Genomic DNA, 20,929 nt, shown 5'->3' on the forward strand with positions numbered 1-20,929 from the left:
CCAAAAAGTAGAAGGTGGTTTAAAAGGACCTCAGTTACACCTGAATGGCTACTTTTCCTTTTGGACTATTGTCAGTTTCACATTTGAATTCACCTGTTTTGTAACTGTAGTGCCAGTTAAATTTCAATTCGAAGCACTGATTTTGATGGTTCGGATGCAAAAGACGACTGTAAATATCTGCATTTGAAATGAGTGGCGACGGCTTTAAGTCAGAATTTTAAAAAAGAAACTTTGTTTTGTATGGGTCAGTAGCCCACCAAAGTGAAATAACACCCAGCCCTGCTCATTTCCCCCTCAGTGAATGGGGTCATTAATCCATGACAGATGTCAGAGATCCAAGAATAAAATGTGTTGCTTTAACACTTATCTTCAAAGGCATGCTCACAGTGTAACTGCTGCACAAAGGACCACAGAATTGTTTATATAGTCACTTTATACAATACCACAATCACTCAGGCCATACTTTTGGAAATGCACAGAGTTTATAAAGCAGTGTATATATAAATGGGAACAATGCAAACAGCACCATCCTCTGAAAGCTCCATTAATAAAACATGGTCCCCTCAAGTGTTGCAGTTCCAGAGGAAAGGTGTGGAAAAAAAAAATCTGAAAAAAAATAAATCAAATTAATATATGCAAAATGCAATTATAAATCTGTATTTTGCTTTCCCTTTTCCCTTCATCACACAGTGGCCTATCTACCCCTGCATCAACATTATACCAAAGAATCTGGATAACATCATCCAGTCTCCATGACTGAAGGTCAGAGGCTTGCATCTTCATTTTGCTGTTGAACAAGCCAGAAAACGAGCAGATACTAAAACCTTTGTTTGAGGAACAATGCGATGGTCTGAGGAAGACACGTACTGCTGGAATGTGAGCGTGAATTTGTGTACAAACGTTTGCGGAAGGGAGGGGGTCGTCCTTCGGTGAAGCCAGTCAGTGTTGTTTTGGCCTGTGTTTACATAGCCTACTGTGCATGTTCAAGAGAGAACAATGGTGTGGGGGCTTCTAAAATGGCAGCATAGCACAAAGTGTCAACAACACTAGAAAGAAGTGACAGACTGCTGCTAAAATGTATTTTATATCTTTTGTGAAATTATCCCCCCCCCAAAAAAAAAGACGTGAGTGTCTGGAGTGCTACATGGTGGGTGGAAGGGACCAAGCTGTGTGTTTCTGAAGGCAGATTAAAGATCAGCACAGGAAGGGCCAGGTTTAGGGAAACAGGAAAACTGATGCAAGGAAATAGACTACGTCACCAGCCAGCCCACAGTTGAAGCTGTAAGTAAAATCCAGACTAAGCGCGGGTATGGAGTCTTTGCTCAAGTCACCGATGAAACTTGTACTTTTGACAGGTACGTGGGCTTATGTGGATCATAGCATGGCAGGTATCTTTTAGAGAGCGCAAGGGAGAGAGAGAGCGAGAGAGAGAGACAGAGAGACAGAGAGAGAGAGAGCGAGAGAGTGTGTCGGGGGGCTTGTAGTGCTTTTTATAGGGTCTCTATATGATGTCTTGTTAAGGAATGGGGTGTCATTGATGTTTATGTTGGGTTTTTAAATAGTTTCAAATTTAATATAGGTGTTTAGGTTTTTTCTTCACCTGTGAATTTGTGTCTTCTTTCTCGTGTGTGTGTGTGTGTGTGTGTGTGTGTGTGCTGTCGTTCAGTGGATTATGTCACTCATGCTGTTCCTGTGAGAAGATGTTAAATACAGTAGATTAATACAGCCAACATTTTTTTTTTTTCTGAATCCACACACCTTCGAAAAGTGCCAGCAGTATAACGAAATGGTCCTGAATATTAATGTCATGTTATCTGTGAAACTGTAACTCTTGTGCCTCCACAGCATGGCTCTCCAGTCTGATGGACCCATGCAGCCTCTATGACATTTGTGATTCTTGTCACCAACTTGCAACATGCAAGGCCCTCAATGGATCAAACAATGCCTGCTTCTGTAACCATGGATATACTGGAGATGGAACCACTTTTTGCAATGGTGAATACAAGCGCACACACATGAATCTAGCCATATACTACCAGGTGCCTCCAATCATGCAACGTTGTACTTAGCATTGTAAGTCACATGCTCTGAACATAGAGTATAGGCTATTTCTGGAAACCTTTGTTGATAACAATTTACTGACAATAGAGTGACTGTAATGAACCTATTGAAACATGTTAACTAATTAAAGATGAAGCATTATGGATGACGATGAAGCAAGAAAATGGAAAAAGAATATATATATATATATATATATATATATATATATATATATATATATATATATATATATATATATATATATATATATATATATATATATATATATGTGATAAAGCTTAATGAAATCTCTTATGAAGACAAGAACGTGTAAAGTTTCTCTCTGAAAAAGGACTAAAACCCCATTTGTGATCATATGATCGGAGAAAATTAACCTGTTCTAGTTTGTACTGGAGGCATTTATCACTAATGGTCTCAAGAAAGCTCATCAGAAAACCAGAAGCACATTAACTACCATAAAGATTATTTTTAAAGTGCAAGGGAAAATGATCCCAAAACTGTTTTACTCTATAATTGTGCTTAATGATTAATCTGGACATTTTAGAATAATGAAAGCTCTGTGAGTGTAAGTTATAGTAATATGAATGTGTGATTTAAAGGGGCCGGTCAATTTCAGCTCCTTATAAGAAGGCAACCCCTTTCGATGTGGTTGTCAAGGTGTTTTTCATGTCTGCCGTGCATGTTTCAGGCCACTGTTTCTGTTTGATAAAGTGATTGTGGTATTTTGCAACATGCAAATTCCGGTCATGACTAAAAAAAAAAACACTCCAATGTGAAAATACCACCATGATATTGCTTCATGAGTGACATTTTTATTGGCAAGTTTGGCCTTTCAGTCTGTCCTCTCTGTTACTCGTCTTATGTTTCTGGCTTGTTTAGAATTCCTGGAACCCCTTTTTTTTGTTTCCTGGCTAAATCTGATCACAATCACAGTGCAGCTTACACACTTCTCAGGCCAAATGTGAGGCAAAAACACGAGTAACACAAACAATGCTGTGGGTAGTTTTAATAAAATAAAGATTTAGGATCATGTTCCCATGTCGAGCGTCGTTTTTCAGCGATAACGTGACAACAGAGCAGAAATATGGATTCTCTACTTGGAGATAAAACAGGACATCAAAGTGAATCATAAAATACGTGGGTGGCGTGTTTGTGCTGGGATGACAGTTAACGTGTCCTGCATGTTATGAAGGTATTTCCTCCTCAAACAATGTCACCGGCTTCATCACAGCAAAAGGACTTCCTTTATTGTGCAGTTTTTCTGTGAAAGGTGGCGAAGAGAAGAGCAAAACATCCGCGATACCTACACACGAGAGAACACTGGAAAATATGACCGAGTCATTTCCAATAAACTCGGTAATCAGGGATGGAAGGCGCGTGGGAATGCCAATCTGGAACAGAACTTTTTCTACAATGAGTGGGCAACAGAAGCATTTGGAGAAAGAAACTGCTCTGTATCTGCTGCTTTGTAAACATAGGAAAAGAATCACAATCACTTTCAGTAATTTGAATTACTTCAATTCACAGACAAACAACCGCCCAGTACTCACAAATGTGAACAATTAAAACTGCATGTGAGTCACAACCAGCCAAGGCTTTAATCAAGGCGAGATCACAGCTCAGCTTCGTCGAGTTCAAATCCACACCAGGGCCCAGGATCACAGGCAAATTTGTGAGAAAGTAGATGTGGAGCACATATGAGAACCATACTTGTGAGAACTTGGGCTCAGAGCCACAAATGAATGTGAACGTGTGCTCGATAGAAAAGGGATTTAGGAGGATGCTCCGATGATTGCTTGGGTTTTCTGTATTAATAGGTTCATTAAAGTTGAAAACCACACCGTCAAATCAAAATATTTCCAAGAAATGAATGCTTCTGAACTCGTGGCTGCATACGCGAGAAGATTTGAAGACCACTTTTGGTTTCTGTTTATGAAGAACAGATTTTCATGTGAAATCCTGTCTCCACTGCCCATCTATCAGGTTCATTTTTAATGTTTTGTGGTGTTTTTTCTCCTATCAAGCAGAGATAATACAGATTTTAGAATGTTAGGTTAATGGTCACAGCATTAGAATCGCTATGCTGTTAAAGAGAAAACAGACTTTGATGGTCCAGTCATTTTTTTATTAATGTTCAGCAGTGAAGGAGAAATTATATCATTGCTGAAGATGAAGGAGTAGAATATCCAGATATCTCAGTGGAGCAGAATTTATTTCAGCCACTCAGTTTTCTGACCAAGTGAATACAGACCTGCAATACAACTGCACTGAGGTTTTATCGCGTCTCAATTAAAGCGCGTAAACGCAACACAGAAGCTGTAACACTGCCACACTTTCTGCTTTTTTTCCTGTCGTAAACTGAGAGGTCCTTTGGGGAGTGTATTGGAAGAAACAAAAGTAAAAGAAAGCACAGATAAGATAACAGTTTATTAGCATCCAAGGACAGCGACATCCTTCTAAAAATAAAAGAGGAGGTAAACAATGGCTTAGCTCAGCTGTGGTAGAACCCTTTTATTGCGAGCACTTTTTGCATTATTATTTGTGACAAAGATGTGCAGTGCATCTAAATAGTATAGTTATAGGTCTAGCTATCGGTGTAAGTATGCATCTCAGAGCCAGTTAATTCCTACAACATGTAAAGGGATTTATTCCCTTTGATGATCCGAGTATTTTTTATTTTTTTTAAAAGAAGGTGAAGTTGTTGTTTTTTTTTGTGTAATTTCTTTGCTTTCCGTGCTCACCCAGTTTACTTTGTGTTTTCCTGTTTTCCCCACAGATGACAATGAGTGCCAGAACGTGACCAATATCTGCGGAGAGAGGGGGAACTGTACCAACATACCCGGCAGCTACTACTGTACATGTATCTCTGGATATACATCAACAGGAATAACTGAGTTTCAGCCCAATGATGGCACAGAATGCATTGGTAATGTCTCACTGACAACAGTAAATACAAACAAACATAATGATGTAATGTATTTAATTAAAGTGTACAGACTTCACACACTGGTATCATGTGTATAGGTGTGTGTCCGTATGGTTAGCGGGCAGCTGTGTATGTTTAAACTATTTTTCTTACACAGAACTGAGAAGGAAAAATATGGTGCAGGTTATTTTTCTCTCGACCTCTTACTTCTCTCCCATCTGCTGCTCTGGGAAACCATCTGAGATCTTCTTTTGTTTGTTTTGCACGAGCAGAGTAGCACTTTTATCCAAATTTGAGCGCAAACGCACACCATTTAATGTAAAAATGATGAAAAATGAAGTCTTTATTTGTATAACACTCATGAAAACAAAGATGACAACCAAAAGTAATGCAGGAAACCTTGTAGCTGACTTTAAAAATGTAATTTTGAAGATTTCTTTATTTGTGCCGTAATGGTCCTCTTTTCACAGCAGGCCATTGCTATAATGACAAAAATAAAAGTGGAAGATAAAAGTGATCATTTATGTTCATTCAGCCATTTCAATTTGATCCTGCTTCACCTAACTTAAGGTCGCAGGGTGCTGGAACTGATCCCAGCTGATTCTGGGTGGAGGCAGCTTACAGTCCTCTTGAATCAGGCTAAGTTGATATTTTACTGCTGTTGAACTCTTCATTTGTATCTTTCAGATATTGATGAATGCAAATCGGGACAAGTCTGTGGGCCAAACTCACACTGCCATAATACGGATGGATCCTTCTATTGCACCTGTCAGCGTGATTACGTCCCATCTTCAGGAACTAAGCACTTTCATCCTGAGAGGGGTGTAAAATGTAAAGGTCGGTATGAGGATGCACGCACGCACGCACGCACGCACGCACGCACGCGGCACTTCAAACAAGTACTCCCATGTTTATAGCATATTGTTCTCTGCTGCACGTGTGGGGTTCCATTACTAAAACAGCCAACAGCACCAACTAGTGGCCCAACTACATTTATTTCAGCGTTTCTGCTTGTTCCATGTGAATGGACTTCGTTTTCAAAACGTTGTGCAGACATGAAACTTTTCTGAAACGAAAACGCAAAAACGATGTCAGAAAAAAACAAAAACAAACAGTTGTTGTGTAAACGGGGCTTTGATTCTTCAAACTGGTGCAGGACCCTACCTGGAAAGTCAACGAATAAAGTTTTAATTTCATTACACTGTGAGCAAAGTATTATGTTAATGGCTTCATTTCATTTATATGTAGCTCTCACAACAGAGAACAAAACACTAGAAACATTAACAATGTACAGGAGTACACCGACATTTGTATGGAAACACAACCAAGTTGTATTGTTATTACGGTGACTGTCAACTATAAAACTACCAATTCCCAGGATAATATGAACTGGGAGTCATGACACTCTGGAGGCAAACATTGTTGTTATTGTCCTACTGAGCATGTGCACAACAACTAGATACTATGGCCAGCAGCAGCGTTTCTGCCGTTTACATGACGACAAAGTCAAAATGTTTTAAAAAAGTACCACTTTTTGAAAACCTTGGGAGCCATTTTCAAAATGTTGTGTTTTCAGAGGCTCCGAGCACCGTTGTGGTCTAAACAGACCCAAAACACTACAAAACACTTGTGTTTTCACTTGAAATTCTTGCTTTGTAAACGACACCACAGGCCCTGAAAAGTTCGAACTCTCACACTGAATATGTGTTTGAAATTATGGAAAAAGTTGCAAATAAACCTGAAGGTGTAATAAACTGTTATGACATTATCGTGAAGCACCGCTAACCAAAAAAGTAGGACTGAAGCGCTCAGTAACAGCGAGTTCAGTCCCTCGGTCTACAGTGTACAGATGGTGGTGGTTCACGGCAACGCAGAGCCTTCACATGTCGTTTGAGTGTGGAGTATGAATCAGACTTTATTGACTCACATCGATACTCAGTATCGGCACGTAGCTAAAGGTTAGTACTTATACTCATCCTTTGAAATAGTGGTATCCCTAGTGGAGCGCTCCAATGAAAATTTATAACCCGCCCATGTACCCTCAGCGGGAGATAAAAGTTGCAGATTAAACCTAATCCACTGTTGGACCCCTGAAAGGATGCAGAAATCAGAAAGACGACTGTCCAGTGAGTCTTTTCTGCATCCTCTGTACTTCATGATTCAAGAGAAACAGATCTGACTGCAGAGCCGTCGCTGATGTACAAAAGCTTTATTAGAGAAATTATTTTAATTATATAAGCGGCTTGAAACGGGGACGGCTGCGGTCGGGCTGCACTGAATCTCTGATCCTTTCCAGGGGAACACAAACCCTGAGCAACGTCTCAAGTGAACGACTGAATAATTTATAGCAGACCTCCTGTCAATCACTGTGATGATTACAGAAGCATCTGGACACAGCCAGAGCGGCAGCTACACAACCACCCTTCACCTGAAAGCCCCAGGATTCACTGCAATCAATTAGGCACAACTGGAATACGTCTCCATCTTTAGCGCGTGTATATAGAAAATCACAGTTTGATGGCTGAATCGGGAGCTCGAGTTTCACAGCTGGCAAATTCTCACAGGGCAAACATTTAAAACAAGAAGCCTCTAAGTCTGACACAGTGAGGTTTTAAATGAACGTGTGAACGTGTGTAAAAAAAAATAAAATCACACTTAAGAAAAAAGCGCCTTTCAATGGCTTTCTAGACTAATTTGGCTTTGCTGCCGTCTTCTGCTGCTTCTCGCTGTTTATATCGTCTTATTTTTCTGCGTGGAAACAGAAGAAGGTTAGAAGTTGCGCAGCATGCTGCTCTGTGCTTGTTGGAGGTCAATCGGGGGCTCCTCACTGGTTGGGGCGGGGGGGGGGGGGGGGGGGGGTGTCCTTGTAGCACATCGGGGGGCGACACCTCCTGGGGTGGCCTGTGATTTCACCATCCGGAGCATTCATGGTGATTGTCAGTGTCTTTAAGACTCGTCCTGCTGGGACAGTCCTATGAGAAGAATTGATACCTCCGTCGGAGCCTGATCCTGCCGGAGGGATCGAGTCTTGGCACAGTGACACTCGGTCAGAAGAGGTGCTGGCCACGCCCACAACAAATATGCTTCTGCACCTTGGTTTTATTACTTTGACTTCCACAGTGACAATCAGTGTGAACTGGGAGAGACCTAAAACATGCAGGACTGAGGCCCACCAGGCCCGGAGTTGAGTAACTCTGCTTTAAAGGTTCAAAAAGGTCATATTCTTTTACATTGGAATGTGTCTTTTGGAATAAATAATTCCATCTTTAGGGTTTTCAAATCAATGGATTTCTCTTATACAGCGCTTTTCCACCGTTGGAGCAGTCCCCAAACCTTTTTACACTGCTCAGCACATTCATCCATTCACAAACACACATTCACACACCGATAGAGGCCGCTGCCCTGTGCGGAACTCAGTTTTGGGTTCCGTGACTTGCTAAAGGACACGTCAACATGTGGACCGGTGGAGGAGGGGAATAGAACCTGTAGCCATCCAACTGAAAGATTGGCCAATCTACCAACCGAACCACAGTCGAGCAAAAGAAGAGAAAAAAGATGAATTCATGATTATTTTCACTATCAGAGGTTAAGAGAGCTGTTTCGGATTAACTGGTTCCCCGGTTAACTGGTGTCCGACTGACTGTCGCGTTCTGTTCCTGCTATTAACGTTACAAACCCAACAGGACAGAGACTCACAGAATGTCAGACACTTTGAAACTTTATTGTAAATGCAACTGAACTGTGTGTGTCAGGAGAGAAACGGCTTTCTGTCGGTTTTTAACAATTACTCGCAGCCACAGGGGGCGCTACATGAAGTCGGGCACCAGTTAACATGGGACCTTGTAAACCCGAAAAATCTGTTAAAACAGAACGTACCTGTTTAACTGTTAAACAGCCTTTTTGGAGATTAACAGAGACTTACCAAGTTTCTTTCAATGAAAGTTTGTGTAGCGGAAAGCCACTGTTCACGTTTCAAACAAGAACAAACAATTGTGCGTCATCAGAGAGGGTGGGGCCAGCACCTGGGAACCAATCAAAAAAATGTTTGTCTCTTTATTCGTTCAAATTCTTCCAGTTTAAGGGCAGATGGCACAAGCTTTCAAAGCGCATTAGCGCCACCTGCTCCTCCGGAGTGTGATCCAAAGTGAACCACTTCTGGATTAGGCCGCTCTCTCTTCAATACATCAACAATCACTAGTTTTTAATCCCCATTTCTTCTTCTCCATTGTGAACAATTCCTCCTTCGTTTTTCTCTTTCACCAGTGTAGTTACCATTTGGCGTAACATGTTTGGAGATTGGAGGGCAGGATGGAGGGCAGGAGAGATTATAAGAAAACAGATAGGCGGGCAAAAGGGCAGATAGGATTTCCAGTCAGATTGTTTTCAAAAAGATGCGTTTTCAATGGCTCCGAGCACTGCTGTCGTGTAAACAGACACCAAACGCACACCGAACGTTTTCTGTTTTCACAGATGTAAATAGAGAGTAAAGGGCGAGACAGATTGGACAGAATATTTCAGTGTTACAGACATAATGAGGTAGATCAGTTGACGCTCAGTCTGTTCTGGATACGTTTTAGGTCAAATGGGATGAAAGTTATTACAAGATGCATCAGATAACAAGACGCACACACACACACACACACACACACACACACACACACACACACACACACACACACACACACACACACACACACACACACACACACACACACAGACAGATGCAGAAAAGTTTTGGATTTTATTGAGATTTTTAATTCAATCAAGTAAATGGATGGTGCAATCGTAATTTTGTCGATCTTTTAAGCGATATTGATGACAAGAAATGATCTGTGGGTTAGGGCTACAGCAGTTGCAGCTTCTTATGTAACTCAGACTTCACGGAAACGACCTTTGATCTAGTGAAAATCATGGAAATAAGCAAATCAGATGATTTTGGAAATGTTTGTCTTTCAGAACATCCCCAAAAAAACTGCCACGACAACATCAGATGTACAACGCAGGCGGTCAACAAAACACTTGAATATGTAAGTACTCCTCTGGAGGCATTTCAGTCAGACGATGTGGAAATTGATGTGATAACGCTGCCCTCTGTTGGAGAGAAAGATGATAAACACGACAGGAGACGAACTGAAACCTTGACTGACCACATTATTAGGTACATCAGAACTTCAATTTAATACAATTAAACACCACCAACAGGATTTTCTTTCCTAAGCTTTTGGAATTAAAGAAATGTGATGACTTTGATTCCTGCTTATATCTAAAGTTGTTGCATTAATGTGTTTTACATTGAAAGATGCTCATACCTTAACCTTAGTATGTGGCAAAATGGGGTGGGCTAAAGTTCATATCTAGTCCATCTAAGCTCTGGAGTTTGTGCCCATTTCCAACAAAATGATCGAGAGTATTGTCCAGATACAACTCTGTTAGTGTACTTCCAGTAGCTTTACGTGCCTGCTGTATGCGGTCCAGGCTTCTGACCCTCACAGGCTTGTGTGTGTGTGTGTGTGTGTGTGTGTGTGTGTGTGTGTGTGTGTGTGTGTGTGTGTGTGTGTGTGTGTGTGTGTGTGTGTGTGTGTGTGTGTGTGTGTGTGTGTGTGTTCGCCAAGTGCGCCTTCCCCTCATCATCTCCTGCACCACTTTATTTTGATTTTTTCTATTTATTATTTAACTAATAATCCCAGCTAACTATGGGTGAAGGCAGGGTTCGTCCTTAGACCGGTTGCCAATTCACCACATGCCAAATACAGACTGTCACACACACACACACGAATTCACTCGTACAGATAATTTAACATCACTAATTTACCTCAAATACATGGTGTTTGGACTGTGTTAGGGAAATTGAGCATCCAAAGAAAAAGACAACGTGCAAACCCGCTACACAACATGTGGCCCACGTTACGTTCAGTTGCAATTATTTTGGACCTGTAGGTTTGGACCACATGTGAGAAAAGAAACAGGCTCCGTCTAAGTTCTTGTCTAAATAAATACAGTAGAAGTATTAGTGCAAATTGCGGCCATTTAAAGTCAAAGTGATACAACAAAGAATGTTGTACTTATTTGGATTATATATGTAGTTACAAATATTTCTGCCCTCTTTCAGTTGAGCAACCTCACGGAGCCCCAAAGCCTGCTGAAAGAAATTGCCAAGCAGTCGTCTGGTGAACTTACCTCAGTGGAAGTGATCGCATATGTGGAAGCCCTGAGTCGATCCACATCAACACTGGCTGCTGGAGAAAAGGATTACACTGTCAAACCATCTGCCATCAACTCCACTCTTTCAGTAATTTCTGTTTACCACCCTTACTTCTCAGTCAACATCCAAAAGTCTGCCTGCACTGGAAGCTTTGCTTTGAACTGGTTTAAGTGGTATAATCTTGTACATTCATATCATGTAGTGCAGCTATGTGCGTTTATTCAAGTGTGCATATCGTACCTCGATAATTACGCAATATATACATAAGTGCTTGTTGTTTTTCTAGCAGTTGATAATCACGGGACACCAGTTCAGACAGAAACTTTATCATAACCAGCAACGAATGTGAAAGGTCTGAGCAGCCAAAGCTATGAAAAAAGTACCTCACCTAATTAGCAACACATTGCAGCACAGACAGACATTGCGTGTCATGTTACTGTCCACAATTCATACTGAAAATAGATGTCCTTTTTCTAACAGAAATTAGTGAAGGCTGTAAACAACCTGGTGGAAAAAGAGGAGATGGTTGCTTGGAGCAGAATGAACGAAGAGCATCGTGACCGTACTATCACTAAACTCCTGCATTTTGTTGAAGAAAGTGCTCTTTCTTTGGCTGGGAACTACAAAACTCCAACTGAGCTTGAAATCAAAACTTCTGAAATGGGTAAGAAAGATACTAACACGGAGGGCTCCTACGGAGGTTCAAATCATATGAAATTATCACACTGCTTCCTTCCCAGTGTGCAAAATGTGGGCCTAATTGTAGTCTTTCTGTTGTTTAACGCTTTGTTGTTGTTTTTTTTTCCAACCACAGAATTAAAAGTCTACACACTCGATACCCCTCACTCACTGTCCACTTCCATGGGAGGAAATCACATAAATCTAACACCAAAACTGGGAAAACAGAAGGACAAAAATGGTAAAGTAACTCAGGCTTGATGAAAACAAAATAGATCCTGTGAAGAGGGAGAGTGGCTTTGTTTCGTACCCAAAACAAACACATAGTTATGAATATTTTCTGTTAACATCAACTTATTGAACATCAACTAGCTCAAATTGCAAAAAAAAAAAAAAAAAGGAAAAAAAAAGGGTTTTGGTTGTTTAAGTTCAAAAAAAATTATTTTATCCTCTAAAAATAGTCATTTCTGTTACCACATGGTGTATCGTTCATAAACGGGCCGGACTATCTAATACAACTATACTGCCATTTCATTTCAGGGAACACATTGGTCACAAATGAACACTCACCCTGCATTATAAAGCTATTTGTCCTCTAATGACCTGATAGGCAGTCTCATAGTACCGATTCAGTATTGATCAGAGGTCAAAGGAGTACTGACAATGTGAACACAAGTACAAATACAGTACCACTCTTTGAATGAATTAACGTGAACTGCTCCAAAAACTAGTCGTTTTATTGCCTTCGTTTAATCGCATTGTCAGTAGGAGAGATTTGATGTACGACAAAGCATTTTTCTGAAACAAAGTTTTACAAAATCACACTAGTCCATAGCAGCCGAAGAAAGTATCTTACTATATATATTTATACCTAAAAAAAAGGAGTCAAATTAGATACTTTAAAATCTGCTTGAAGTACAAATACTCAACATACTACTTAATTGTAGTAATGTCAGTAATTGTAATTCATTATCTCCCCTTGTATTAATCGATCAAACCTACAGTAAGTTTGACCTTTTTCTTCTTCTTCTGCCTTTTGTCCATCAGAAAGTGTGTCAGTGGTGTTTGTGCGATATGACAGCGTCAGTGACATCCTGAAGCCGAGCAGCGACCCGGGTGTCACCGACTACTCGCGCTATGCAGAAGCTGGGGAGATCACTGTCAACTCCCAAGTTATAGCTGCGGCCGTCAAACCCGCTGGCATTTACCAACTTGACCATGTCACCTTCACTTTGAGACACAACCAGGTAACGACAAACACGCACTGCTGGGACTACTTGCACTGAATTTATTTTCTGCTCCCTTAATGTTTGCCTTCAAAATGCCTCCTGAGGTTTTGTCTGTCTGTGAGGCTTTTTTTTTTTTGCAAATTGTCACTGTTAAAGCTCAGGGAATCTGTCTCATTCTCTCTGTTTCAATATGAAAAAACATCACCTGCAAAAAAAAAAAAAAATCACTTTTTTAAAAATATTGTAATCATATTTTCTTTAAAACATTAATTAATACTTTTAACATTTGTTTGTGAACAATTATTTTCTATCATTTTCCAAACTATGCTGAAACCTGAAAGAAAAACAAGCACAACTTTTCACTTTAAAGTTGCAGTGTCTGACATTTTGTAGTATATACTGGTGAAGTTATTGTGAATGTGAAACTAATATTTCTGATATTTCTCACCTCTGTTTTCTAAACCCATAGTGAACCTACAGCAGCCAAAAACAGTTGAGGGGTAAAAAAAGACTCTGTCAGTAGTGGGTTGTTAATTATATCCAACTCTATAAATACTGGTTGGCACTTTGTATCTAGATTTTTTAAAAAACTGCTCATGGTAAAATACTACAATTAAGAATGTTATGTGTTCAGTTACAATTCAAAGTATTTATTTATTTTTTCTCAACCAAACGGACCTTCACAATCCGTACCTTTGAACTCATCGCTGAACATTCTGTATGAGTCGTCTCTTCTGCGATTTATCATCTGTGTCCTTGTCGAACTCGAGGCATCACTGTGCGGCTGTTTTGCTTTGAGATTTACAGAAAAGTCCTTATTCCCAGACTGAGTGTGGTGTTGAACTGATGGTTGCCAGAGAGCTTCTCTAAAAAGTCAAATTCAAACAAACTCACATGGGAGAAACATTTGTCTACATTTTTCTGTCAATTAGGATTTCGCTTTATGTCTCTGCAATGACCTTTTTTTTATTAAGGGAAATAGCAAAAAGAGGCAATAAGAGAACATGCTGAAATGTGTCTAATGAGATAAATAACCCGAAAAGTTAAAGTACGGATTATTTTCTTTTGAGATGATTAAAATGTGTGAGAAAGAGAAATCATTATTTTTGTTGGACCTGTTGGGTTTAAGCCAGGTAAAGGAGGTGTTGATTTATGTTGAGCTATGACAATTTGTTCTAAATTGCCTTTTAAAGAGCAACAATCAATAATTTTGGGCCTCATTTCCATCCAGGCTGGTTTGTGCCACTGAAGTGGTGTTTCCCTGTGTACACGCCCCGGCCGGATCTGCTTTCTCTTTTTTTTTCCCTGCATCTGTTCAGTATTCCTCTGACACACTTATTATAAAAGCAGTTTAGTGACACAACACTACAAAATAACCACGTATACAGACAAATTATGTGTGGAAAAATAACTGAGGGTTGGAGAGAAAAATATGAAGACTTTTTATGTCTGTGAGTGAATCTATCTAAATCGATAGCTGTGTGCCTAATTATAAGTTGAGTGAAATTGCATATGATCATTACAAAATTCTATATGTTGTTATAGATGCCTGCTTGCACTTTCACATGATATATATATTATGTGTGTGCGTGTGTGTGTGCATGCGCATGTGTGTGTGTTACATTAATTTGATGAAGTATTATCATGAAGTCAGCTCTATTCATATAATCATGTGAAAGAATGTTTTTATTTTTTTATATTTTTATAGGTACCAAATTTTTGTAATCGCACCTACAAGTCTCGGGGCTGGGGCAGCCTAAAGGTTAGAAAAGCAAGCTTGTGCTCGGTGCCCTCTGGTCCCACGTGTGAGTGTGTGAGCAAGGCCCTTAACCCCCAGCAGCTCCGCGGGCTGCTCCCAGCACACGTAGTTAAGGTTAATTATGAATAGGATGGATGAAATACAAATACATGCTGTTGTGAGTAAACAGATTCCACTTCCCACAACAGTAATGAATTTACACACACACACACACACACACACACACACACACACACACACACACACACACACACACACACACACACACACACACACACACACACACACAGGTGCCTGAAATGAATGTAAATCAAAAGTTTTAATATCATGTCTGATACCTGCTGTCCTCAGACGCAGGCTGGACTATAATTAACTTTCATTGCTATTCTGATGAGACCTGCGCTGTCACTTTTAACCTCCCATTGATGTGATATCACCGAGGCTGGCACTGCAAGAACTAATAAAAATGGCCTCATCCACAGTTAACCGTGTTTTGTGTTCTTCCACCCCCCCGCGCCTACCCCATGAAGCGCATCGACACTAAAGCTGATGTGACAAAGTGTGTCTTCTGGGACTACGAGGTGGATAGCCTACAGGGCCACTGGGCCACTCATGGCTGCAAGACGCTCCACGTCAACAGCAACGCAACTACCTGCTCCTGCAATCACCTCACTCATTTTGCCATTCTCATGTCCTCTGGGCGAGCCAACGTGAGTGATCTTACATTGAATTGACTCTGAGGTTCTGTATTGTTGTTTGCAAATTTCCATTGTGGCCAAATAATTTTTTTTAAGGAAAAAAAATGAATTTGCTGTTTCATACATTTTAATCAATGATTCCATTCCGTTTGAAATATAGATTTCTTTGGTTCTTTGTTTGTTCTCGCTTCATTTTATAATATTATGTAAAACCGTTTAAAAGTACTGTTAAAAATCGTCACAGTGAGAATTAATTGATTTTTCATTAGTTGTGTAGAAAAGCACAGGATTATTATGCCACTTCATATGAAAGAAAGCTGTGTATTTTTGTTGGTCTGTAGGTCCTATGATATCTTGCATCAAATCAATGGGACACTACAGATTTCAGATTATCCAGTGGGTTTAAAATATCAGTTGAGAAAGTCAGAAAAGTTCATTTGTGTATTAGAAAGTGCCTTTATTTTTTTTAAATACAGTGAACGATCTTATCAATTGTAAGGCATTTAACCTATGGTACACGTTACATATTTAAGTACATTACACATTACATTCTTTCTTTGACAGAATTAAACGTCTCCACTAAAGCCCAAAAGAATCATTGGAAGTTAGTAAGGGTTAACAGTACCTGCAGGCAAGGTGACTCACTGCATATATTTGATGGGTGAGACACTCAAAGAGATATCCACCCACTATTTTATAAGATGCATCAACGTTTGCACTCAACAGCGCCCACAACGTCTGAAACTTTCTTCCAACTTACGGATATTTTATGTAATTTGACCTGTGAAAAATTGTAAAAGTTTGGAATCAACACGTCAACAAAAAGCTAAAAAGAAAATTTGGAGAGTGTTGCCTCTACACAGTCAGGGTGTGGATTAATTCAACAAAAAGGAGAGAAAGATTAGAGACTCGGCAGTTAAAGCCAAAGACTTTATTTGATTCACACAATTATCGCACAATTAAAGACATTATCTCTGGTATATTACCAACATTAAGTGCCAGCATACCAGCGTAATCTCCATTTATTGTGATATATGAAATACTCCCTAGCAGGAAACACAGCAAATTACAACTCCAGTACGGCATGAAACTGTGAATGAAACACCTCCTTTTCCATTTCCTTCCCAGTTGGTGGCCCACTATACTGTCTTGACCCGAATCACACAGCTGGGGATGATCATCTCCCTCATCTGTTTGTCCATGTGCATCTTCACCTTCTGGTTCTTCAGCGAGATCCAGAGCACCAGAACCACCATCCACAAGAACCTGTGCTGCAGCCTCTTCATGGCCGAGTTCATCTTCCTCGTGGGGATCAACATGAACACGCATAAGGTGAGGATGCACCCACAAAACAGCAAAGCAATAACGACTGCTCAAATGAACTGTTCCTATGAGACCATGAGCTGATTTTCTATTGGTTGAAAGGCTTTTTTAAAGCCATTTTTTTTATGTGGGTATATGAATATTGCAAACTGTTTCCAATATTACACCTTATTTTCAATTCCTTAAACATGAACAGGGAGAGGAATTTATATTCTTAATATATACAGGTATTATATTATTGAAATGCTATCTGCTTTGTCAGTTATTTCATACCGAAAACTTAATAGGCATTAAAGACCTTTAAAAACCTTTTCATTGATGATTGTGGCCTTTGTTTTTCATTATACATTTTTATTTCTATATTTTTTTATTTTACTTTTGATGAGCTAAAATTATAAATAATATCACAATTGTAAAAAGCTTGAAATATTTCACTATCACTAATAAATCCACAATACATCGAATCCCACTGTTTTAATCTTATTATAGTAAACATGAACTCTTCTGTTGCGAAGAGCCTGTGGATACAAAATCCTAAATTTGACATTACATCTGTCTCTCCTCTTTCTCTTTCCTCTTCCCCCTTCTTGTTTTTCTCTCTGCAGCTTTTCTGCTCTGTGATTGCAGGGCTACTGCACTATTTCTTCCTCGCGGCCTTTGCCTGGATGTGCATTGAGGGCATCCATCTGTACTTAATAGTGGTCGGCGTCATCTATAACAAAGGCTTTCTGCACCGTAACTTTTATATCTTCGGGTATGGAAGCCCGGCAGTGGTGGTGGCCATTTCAGCGACTCTTGGCTCAAAGTACTATGGCACAGACAAAGTGTAAGTTTAAAATATTTTAACATGCACATTATTAAAAAGAAAAAGAAAAACACACAAAGACTCAATCCGCATGGTTTAGTCGGAGGCCAGGTTTAATGATTATCGGGAAAATTCCACGAAGAAAGTTGTTTTGCGCTGTCTGTCAGAAAGTAAGTTAAACAGTAAATGATATCAATCTGAAAGCTTTTAGAAAGTTTGAATAGAAATCTCAAAACATGAGTGAAACATTAGTGAAACGTGGAGCGAGAAGAGAAGGAGCTATTGAAAAGAAGGGCATATTCTTTATTACTGAGAGAAGAGGAATCTTTTCTAACCAATTGTCTTTGTCCTGTGTGATGACAAAGCGACGTGTCGGCCTGTACAACGTGGTCGTAATTACAACTCTGTGAGATCATTCTGAGATAAAATCACAGTTCACTCCAATACAATCAATAAAAACTGTTTATTAAATAGCACACTGTGTTGCAGGTGTTGGCTGAGCACAGAAAACCATTTCATCTGGAGCTTCATTGGACCTGCCTGTTTGATCATCCTGGTAAGAAACAAATGTCTTTTGTTGCGTACTGACGGCAAAAAAACCCCCCAAAAAAACATTCATTTAAATCAGCAAACAGAGATTGTATCAAAGATAAATATTCATGTGACTGTGTGTGTTTGCCTTGGTGGGTTTCCACTAAAGGTTAATCTCTTGGCTTTTGGAGTAATCATCTACAAGGTGTACCGGCACACTGCTGTGAAAAAGCCTGAAATCAGCCACTATGAAAACATCAGGTAGGATTACCTCCACTCCTGTTGAGTGGGTCACAAAATATTAAAAGTCAAGTTCAAAACTCCTCGCTGGTGGATTTTTTTATGCTGTTGTGCAGTGCCCTTATGACATCGAATGAAAAAGGACTTCCTCGTGGGCCCCAAAAAGGAGCTTTCTTGCATCGTGCTCGACCGTGTTCGACCCTGTGATTTCTCCTGCAGGTCCTGTGCCCGAGGTGCTTTGGCTTTGTTATTTGTGCTCGGTGCCACCTGGACATTCGGGGTGCTACACATTCTCAATGAGACCACCCTCACTGCCTACTTGTTCACAATCACCAATGCCTTCCAGGGGATGTTCATCTTCATCTTCCTCTGTGTGCTTTCCAGAAAGGTAACGTCTTAAACTAATGTCTCTGTTTGACTTGGAATAGTCCTTCAGGTTTTGATGATTTTAATATATATATGACAAGAAATGCGAGAGAAAAATTAAGGCAGTAAAAGGTCATTCTGACTCAAAGTTAGGTACATATTAGTTATAATATATTATATTATGTTATGTTATGTTATGTTATGTTATGTTATGTTATGTTATGTTATGTTATATTATATTATATTATATTATATTATATTATATTATATTATAATATATTATATTATTTTTATTATATTATATTATATTATATTATATTATATTATATTATATTATATTATATCATATTATATTATAGAATAGAATATGGGTTATTGTATAACAATATCACATGTCTCTTTGTGTCATTCCAGATTCAGGAAGAGTACTACAGACTGTTCAAAAATGTGCCATGTTGTTTCGAATGCCTAAGATGAATGAATGCAGCCAAAGCCTGACCATCTGCACATGCACAATAATAGCCCACAATACAGCTTTGCAATATCCTCCTGACTTATGCTGTTGTGTTTCAGAAAATACCATGGGAGAAGTGTTGAGTACAGATGTACAATAAATGTTAAACATGTAGCATTGTAGTTTTTTTCTGTCGTCTTCGCCGTCTTAAGCATTAGTTAATACACGCAGTTGAATTCTTTCATACGCATAACATTCAAAAAAATCAAGTGTTCTGCAAAAGACATTTTTTTCTAAATAAAAATTTTAAACTTGTGATGCTTTCAGGGTAATTTCATGCCTTTGCAGATATCGGCACTGCTGCACGTGTACCTGTACGCTGTGGATCTTTGTCCCTTTCTTATGTTTAAAATTGATTTGTAAATTATTAAAATGAGTGTGATAAAGAGACACATATCTCTCCTGCTCAATTATTTTAATATGCAGGATCTAAACTTCTCATAATGCCTCCTTTAGCTTCACACATCTGATTGTAGAGGAATGAAAAATGGAATTGTTGTGTTCGAGTTTCCTGAGCCTTGTCAACTATTGGGTAGGATAACACCACCCCCTACTGGACATGAGGAAAACTAACATGCATTATATTTTCTATAAGCTCAAAACGCAAGCAAAATGTGTATTTAGAAGGCAGTATTTCTCAACAATCTACCTTTCTAGATGCAGAATATAGTAGTGAGTCTAGGACATATTTGTTGTGGATGGAGGAGTAAACCATAAATATCAGATCACTGATATTATGAACCTCATCCCATCTACAGTAAACTGACTTTCACCATGACGCCCATTTAATAAACAGTCTGAATCCTAAATAATTGAGTGAAACTTGCCCAAAGCATAACCACCTTATTTTTAATGAGAGCTTAAAAGCAACCAGGTCCAGGATCTGTTACTGGTCAAACTGTAATTAGCATCTGCTTCAAAGGTGAGCAGGAAGCATTGTTCAGTGGGATCATTAATTATCAAATGATGAATCTGTGTCAAAACAGTTTTTTTTTAATGAAGTCGAGCTATAAAAAGTATACCACCAAACAGATAAGAAAACTGTGTGTGTGTGTGTGTGTGTGTGTGTGTGTGTGTGTGTGTGTGTGTGTGTGTGTGTGTGTGTGTGTGTGTGTGTGTGTGTCTGTGTGTGTGTGTGTGTGTGTGATAATCTGATGCATGCAAAACATGCACATATAATTAGTGTAATTCTAATGAGGACACACAAGCTTTAGGGTAAAACTCATATAAGTAACCAGTGCATCATTTACAGGTGACTTACAGGTTCATCATGACTTCAAATTGAGGCCACAAATATCAGGCGCGAGCAAAAAGGTTTTATTGAACCTGGATCACAATGGCAGCTAAAAGTGTCTTGCAATGTGAAAATCTGACTTCAACCTAAAATTACAACAAGAGATAAATCGTTCAGTGCATATGCTCTACTCACATTTCCAAATACATTCATTAGCCTTTTTACCTATTCTATGCTGAAATAATCAGTATAAGTACAAGTACAAGTAGAAAATAGATTCCGTCCTCATTTTCTATCTCTTCTCTCTAAAAATCAAACTATCACAGTAGAAGTGAAAGCATCGCGAACTTAGTGCATCAGGAC

General features: G+C 39.3%; 1 protein-coding gene across 1 annotated transcript; it reads left to right on the plus strand.

Moving 5' to 3' along the window:
• Positions 1 to 1,254: 1,254 nt before the first annotated feature.
• On the plus strand, positions 1,255 to 19,587 carry adgrl4 (adhesion G protein-coupled receptor L4). Its single transcript, XM_080472809.1, has 16 exons — positions 1,255 to 1,355; positions 1,846 to 1,995; positions 4,838 to 4,987; positions 5,675 to 5,824; positions 9,944 to 10,014; positions 11,097 to 11,276; positions 11,670 to 11,853; positions 12,004 to 12,108; positions 12,915 to 13,114; positions 15,386 to 15,565; positions 16,682 to 16,885; positions 17,482 to 17,702; positions 18,171 to 18,237; positions 18,382 to 18,473; positions 18,672 to 18,840; positions 19,233 to 19,587. Exons 1-16 carry the CDS (start codon positions 1,310 to 1,312, stop codon positions 19,293 to 19,295), a joined length of 2,232 nt encoding a protein of 743 aa, XP_080328935.1. The 5' UTR covers positions 1,255 to 1,309; the 3' UTR covers positions 19,296 to 19,587.
• The last annotated feature ends 1,342 nt before the right edge of the window (positions 19,588 to 20,929 follow it).

This window comes from Lipophrys pholis (genome assembly GCF_963383615.2).
Source record: "Lipophrys pholis genome assembly, chromosome: 10".
NCBI classification, from domain to species: domain Eukaryota; kingdom Metazoa; phylum Chordata; class Actinopteri; order Blenniiformes; family Blenniidae; genus Lipophrys; species Lipophrys pholis.

What these genes read in the sequence shown, in the direction of transcription:
- adgrl4 (XM_080472809.1), top strand. Translation starts at nt 1,310, where the DNA reads ATGGAGTCTTTGCTCAAGTCACCGATGAAACTTGTACTTTTGACAG. An exon ending in TGTCCTCTGGGCGAGCCAAC is followed by an intron (nt 15,566 to 16,681) that starts GTGAGTGATCTT and finishes TTTCCTTCCCAG; the next exon opens with TTGGTGGCCCACTATACTGT. An exon ending in TACTATGGCACAGACAAAGT is followed by an intron (nt 17,703 to 18,170) that starts GTAAGTTTAAAA and finishes ACTGTGTTGCAG; the next exon opens with GTGTTGGCTGAGCACAGAAA.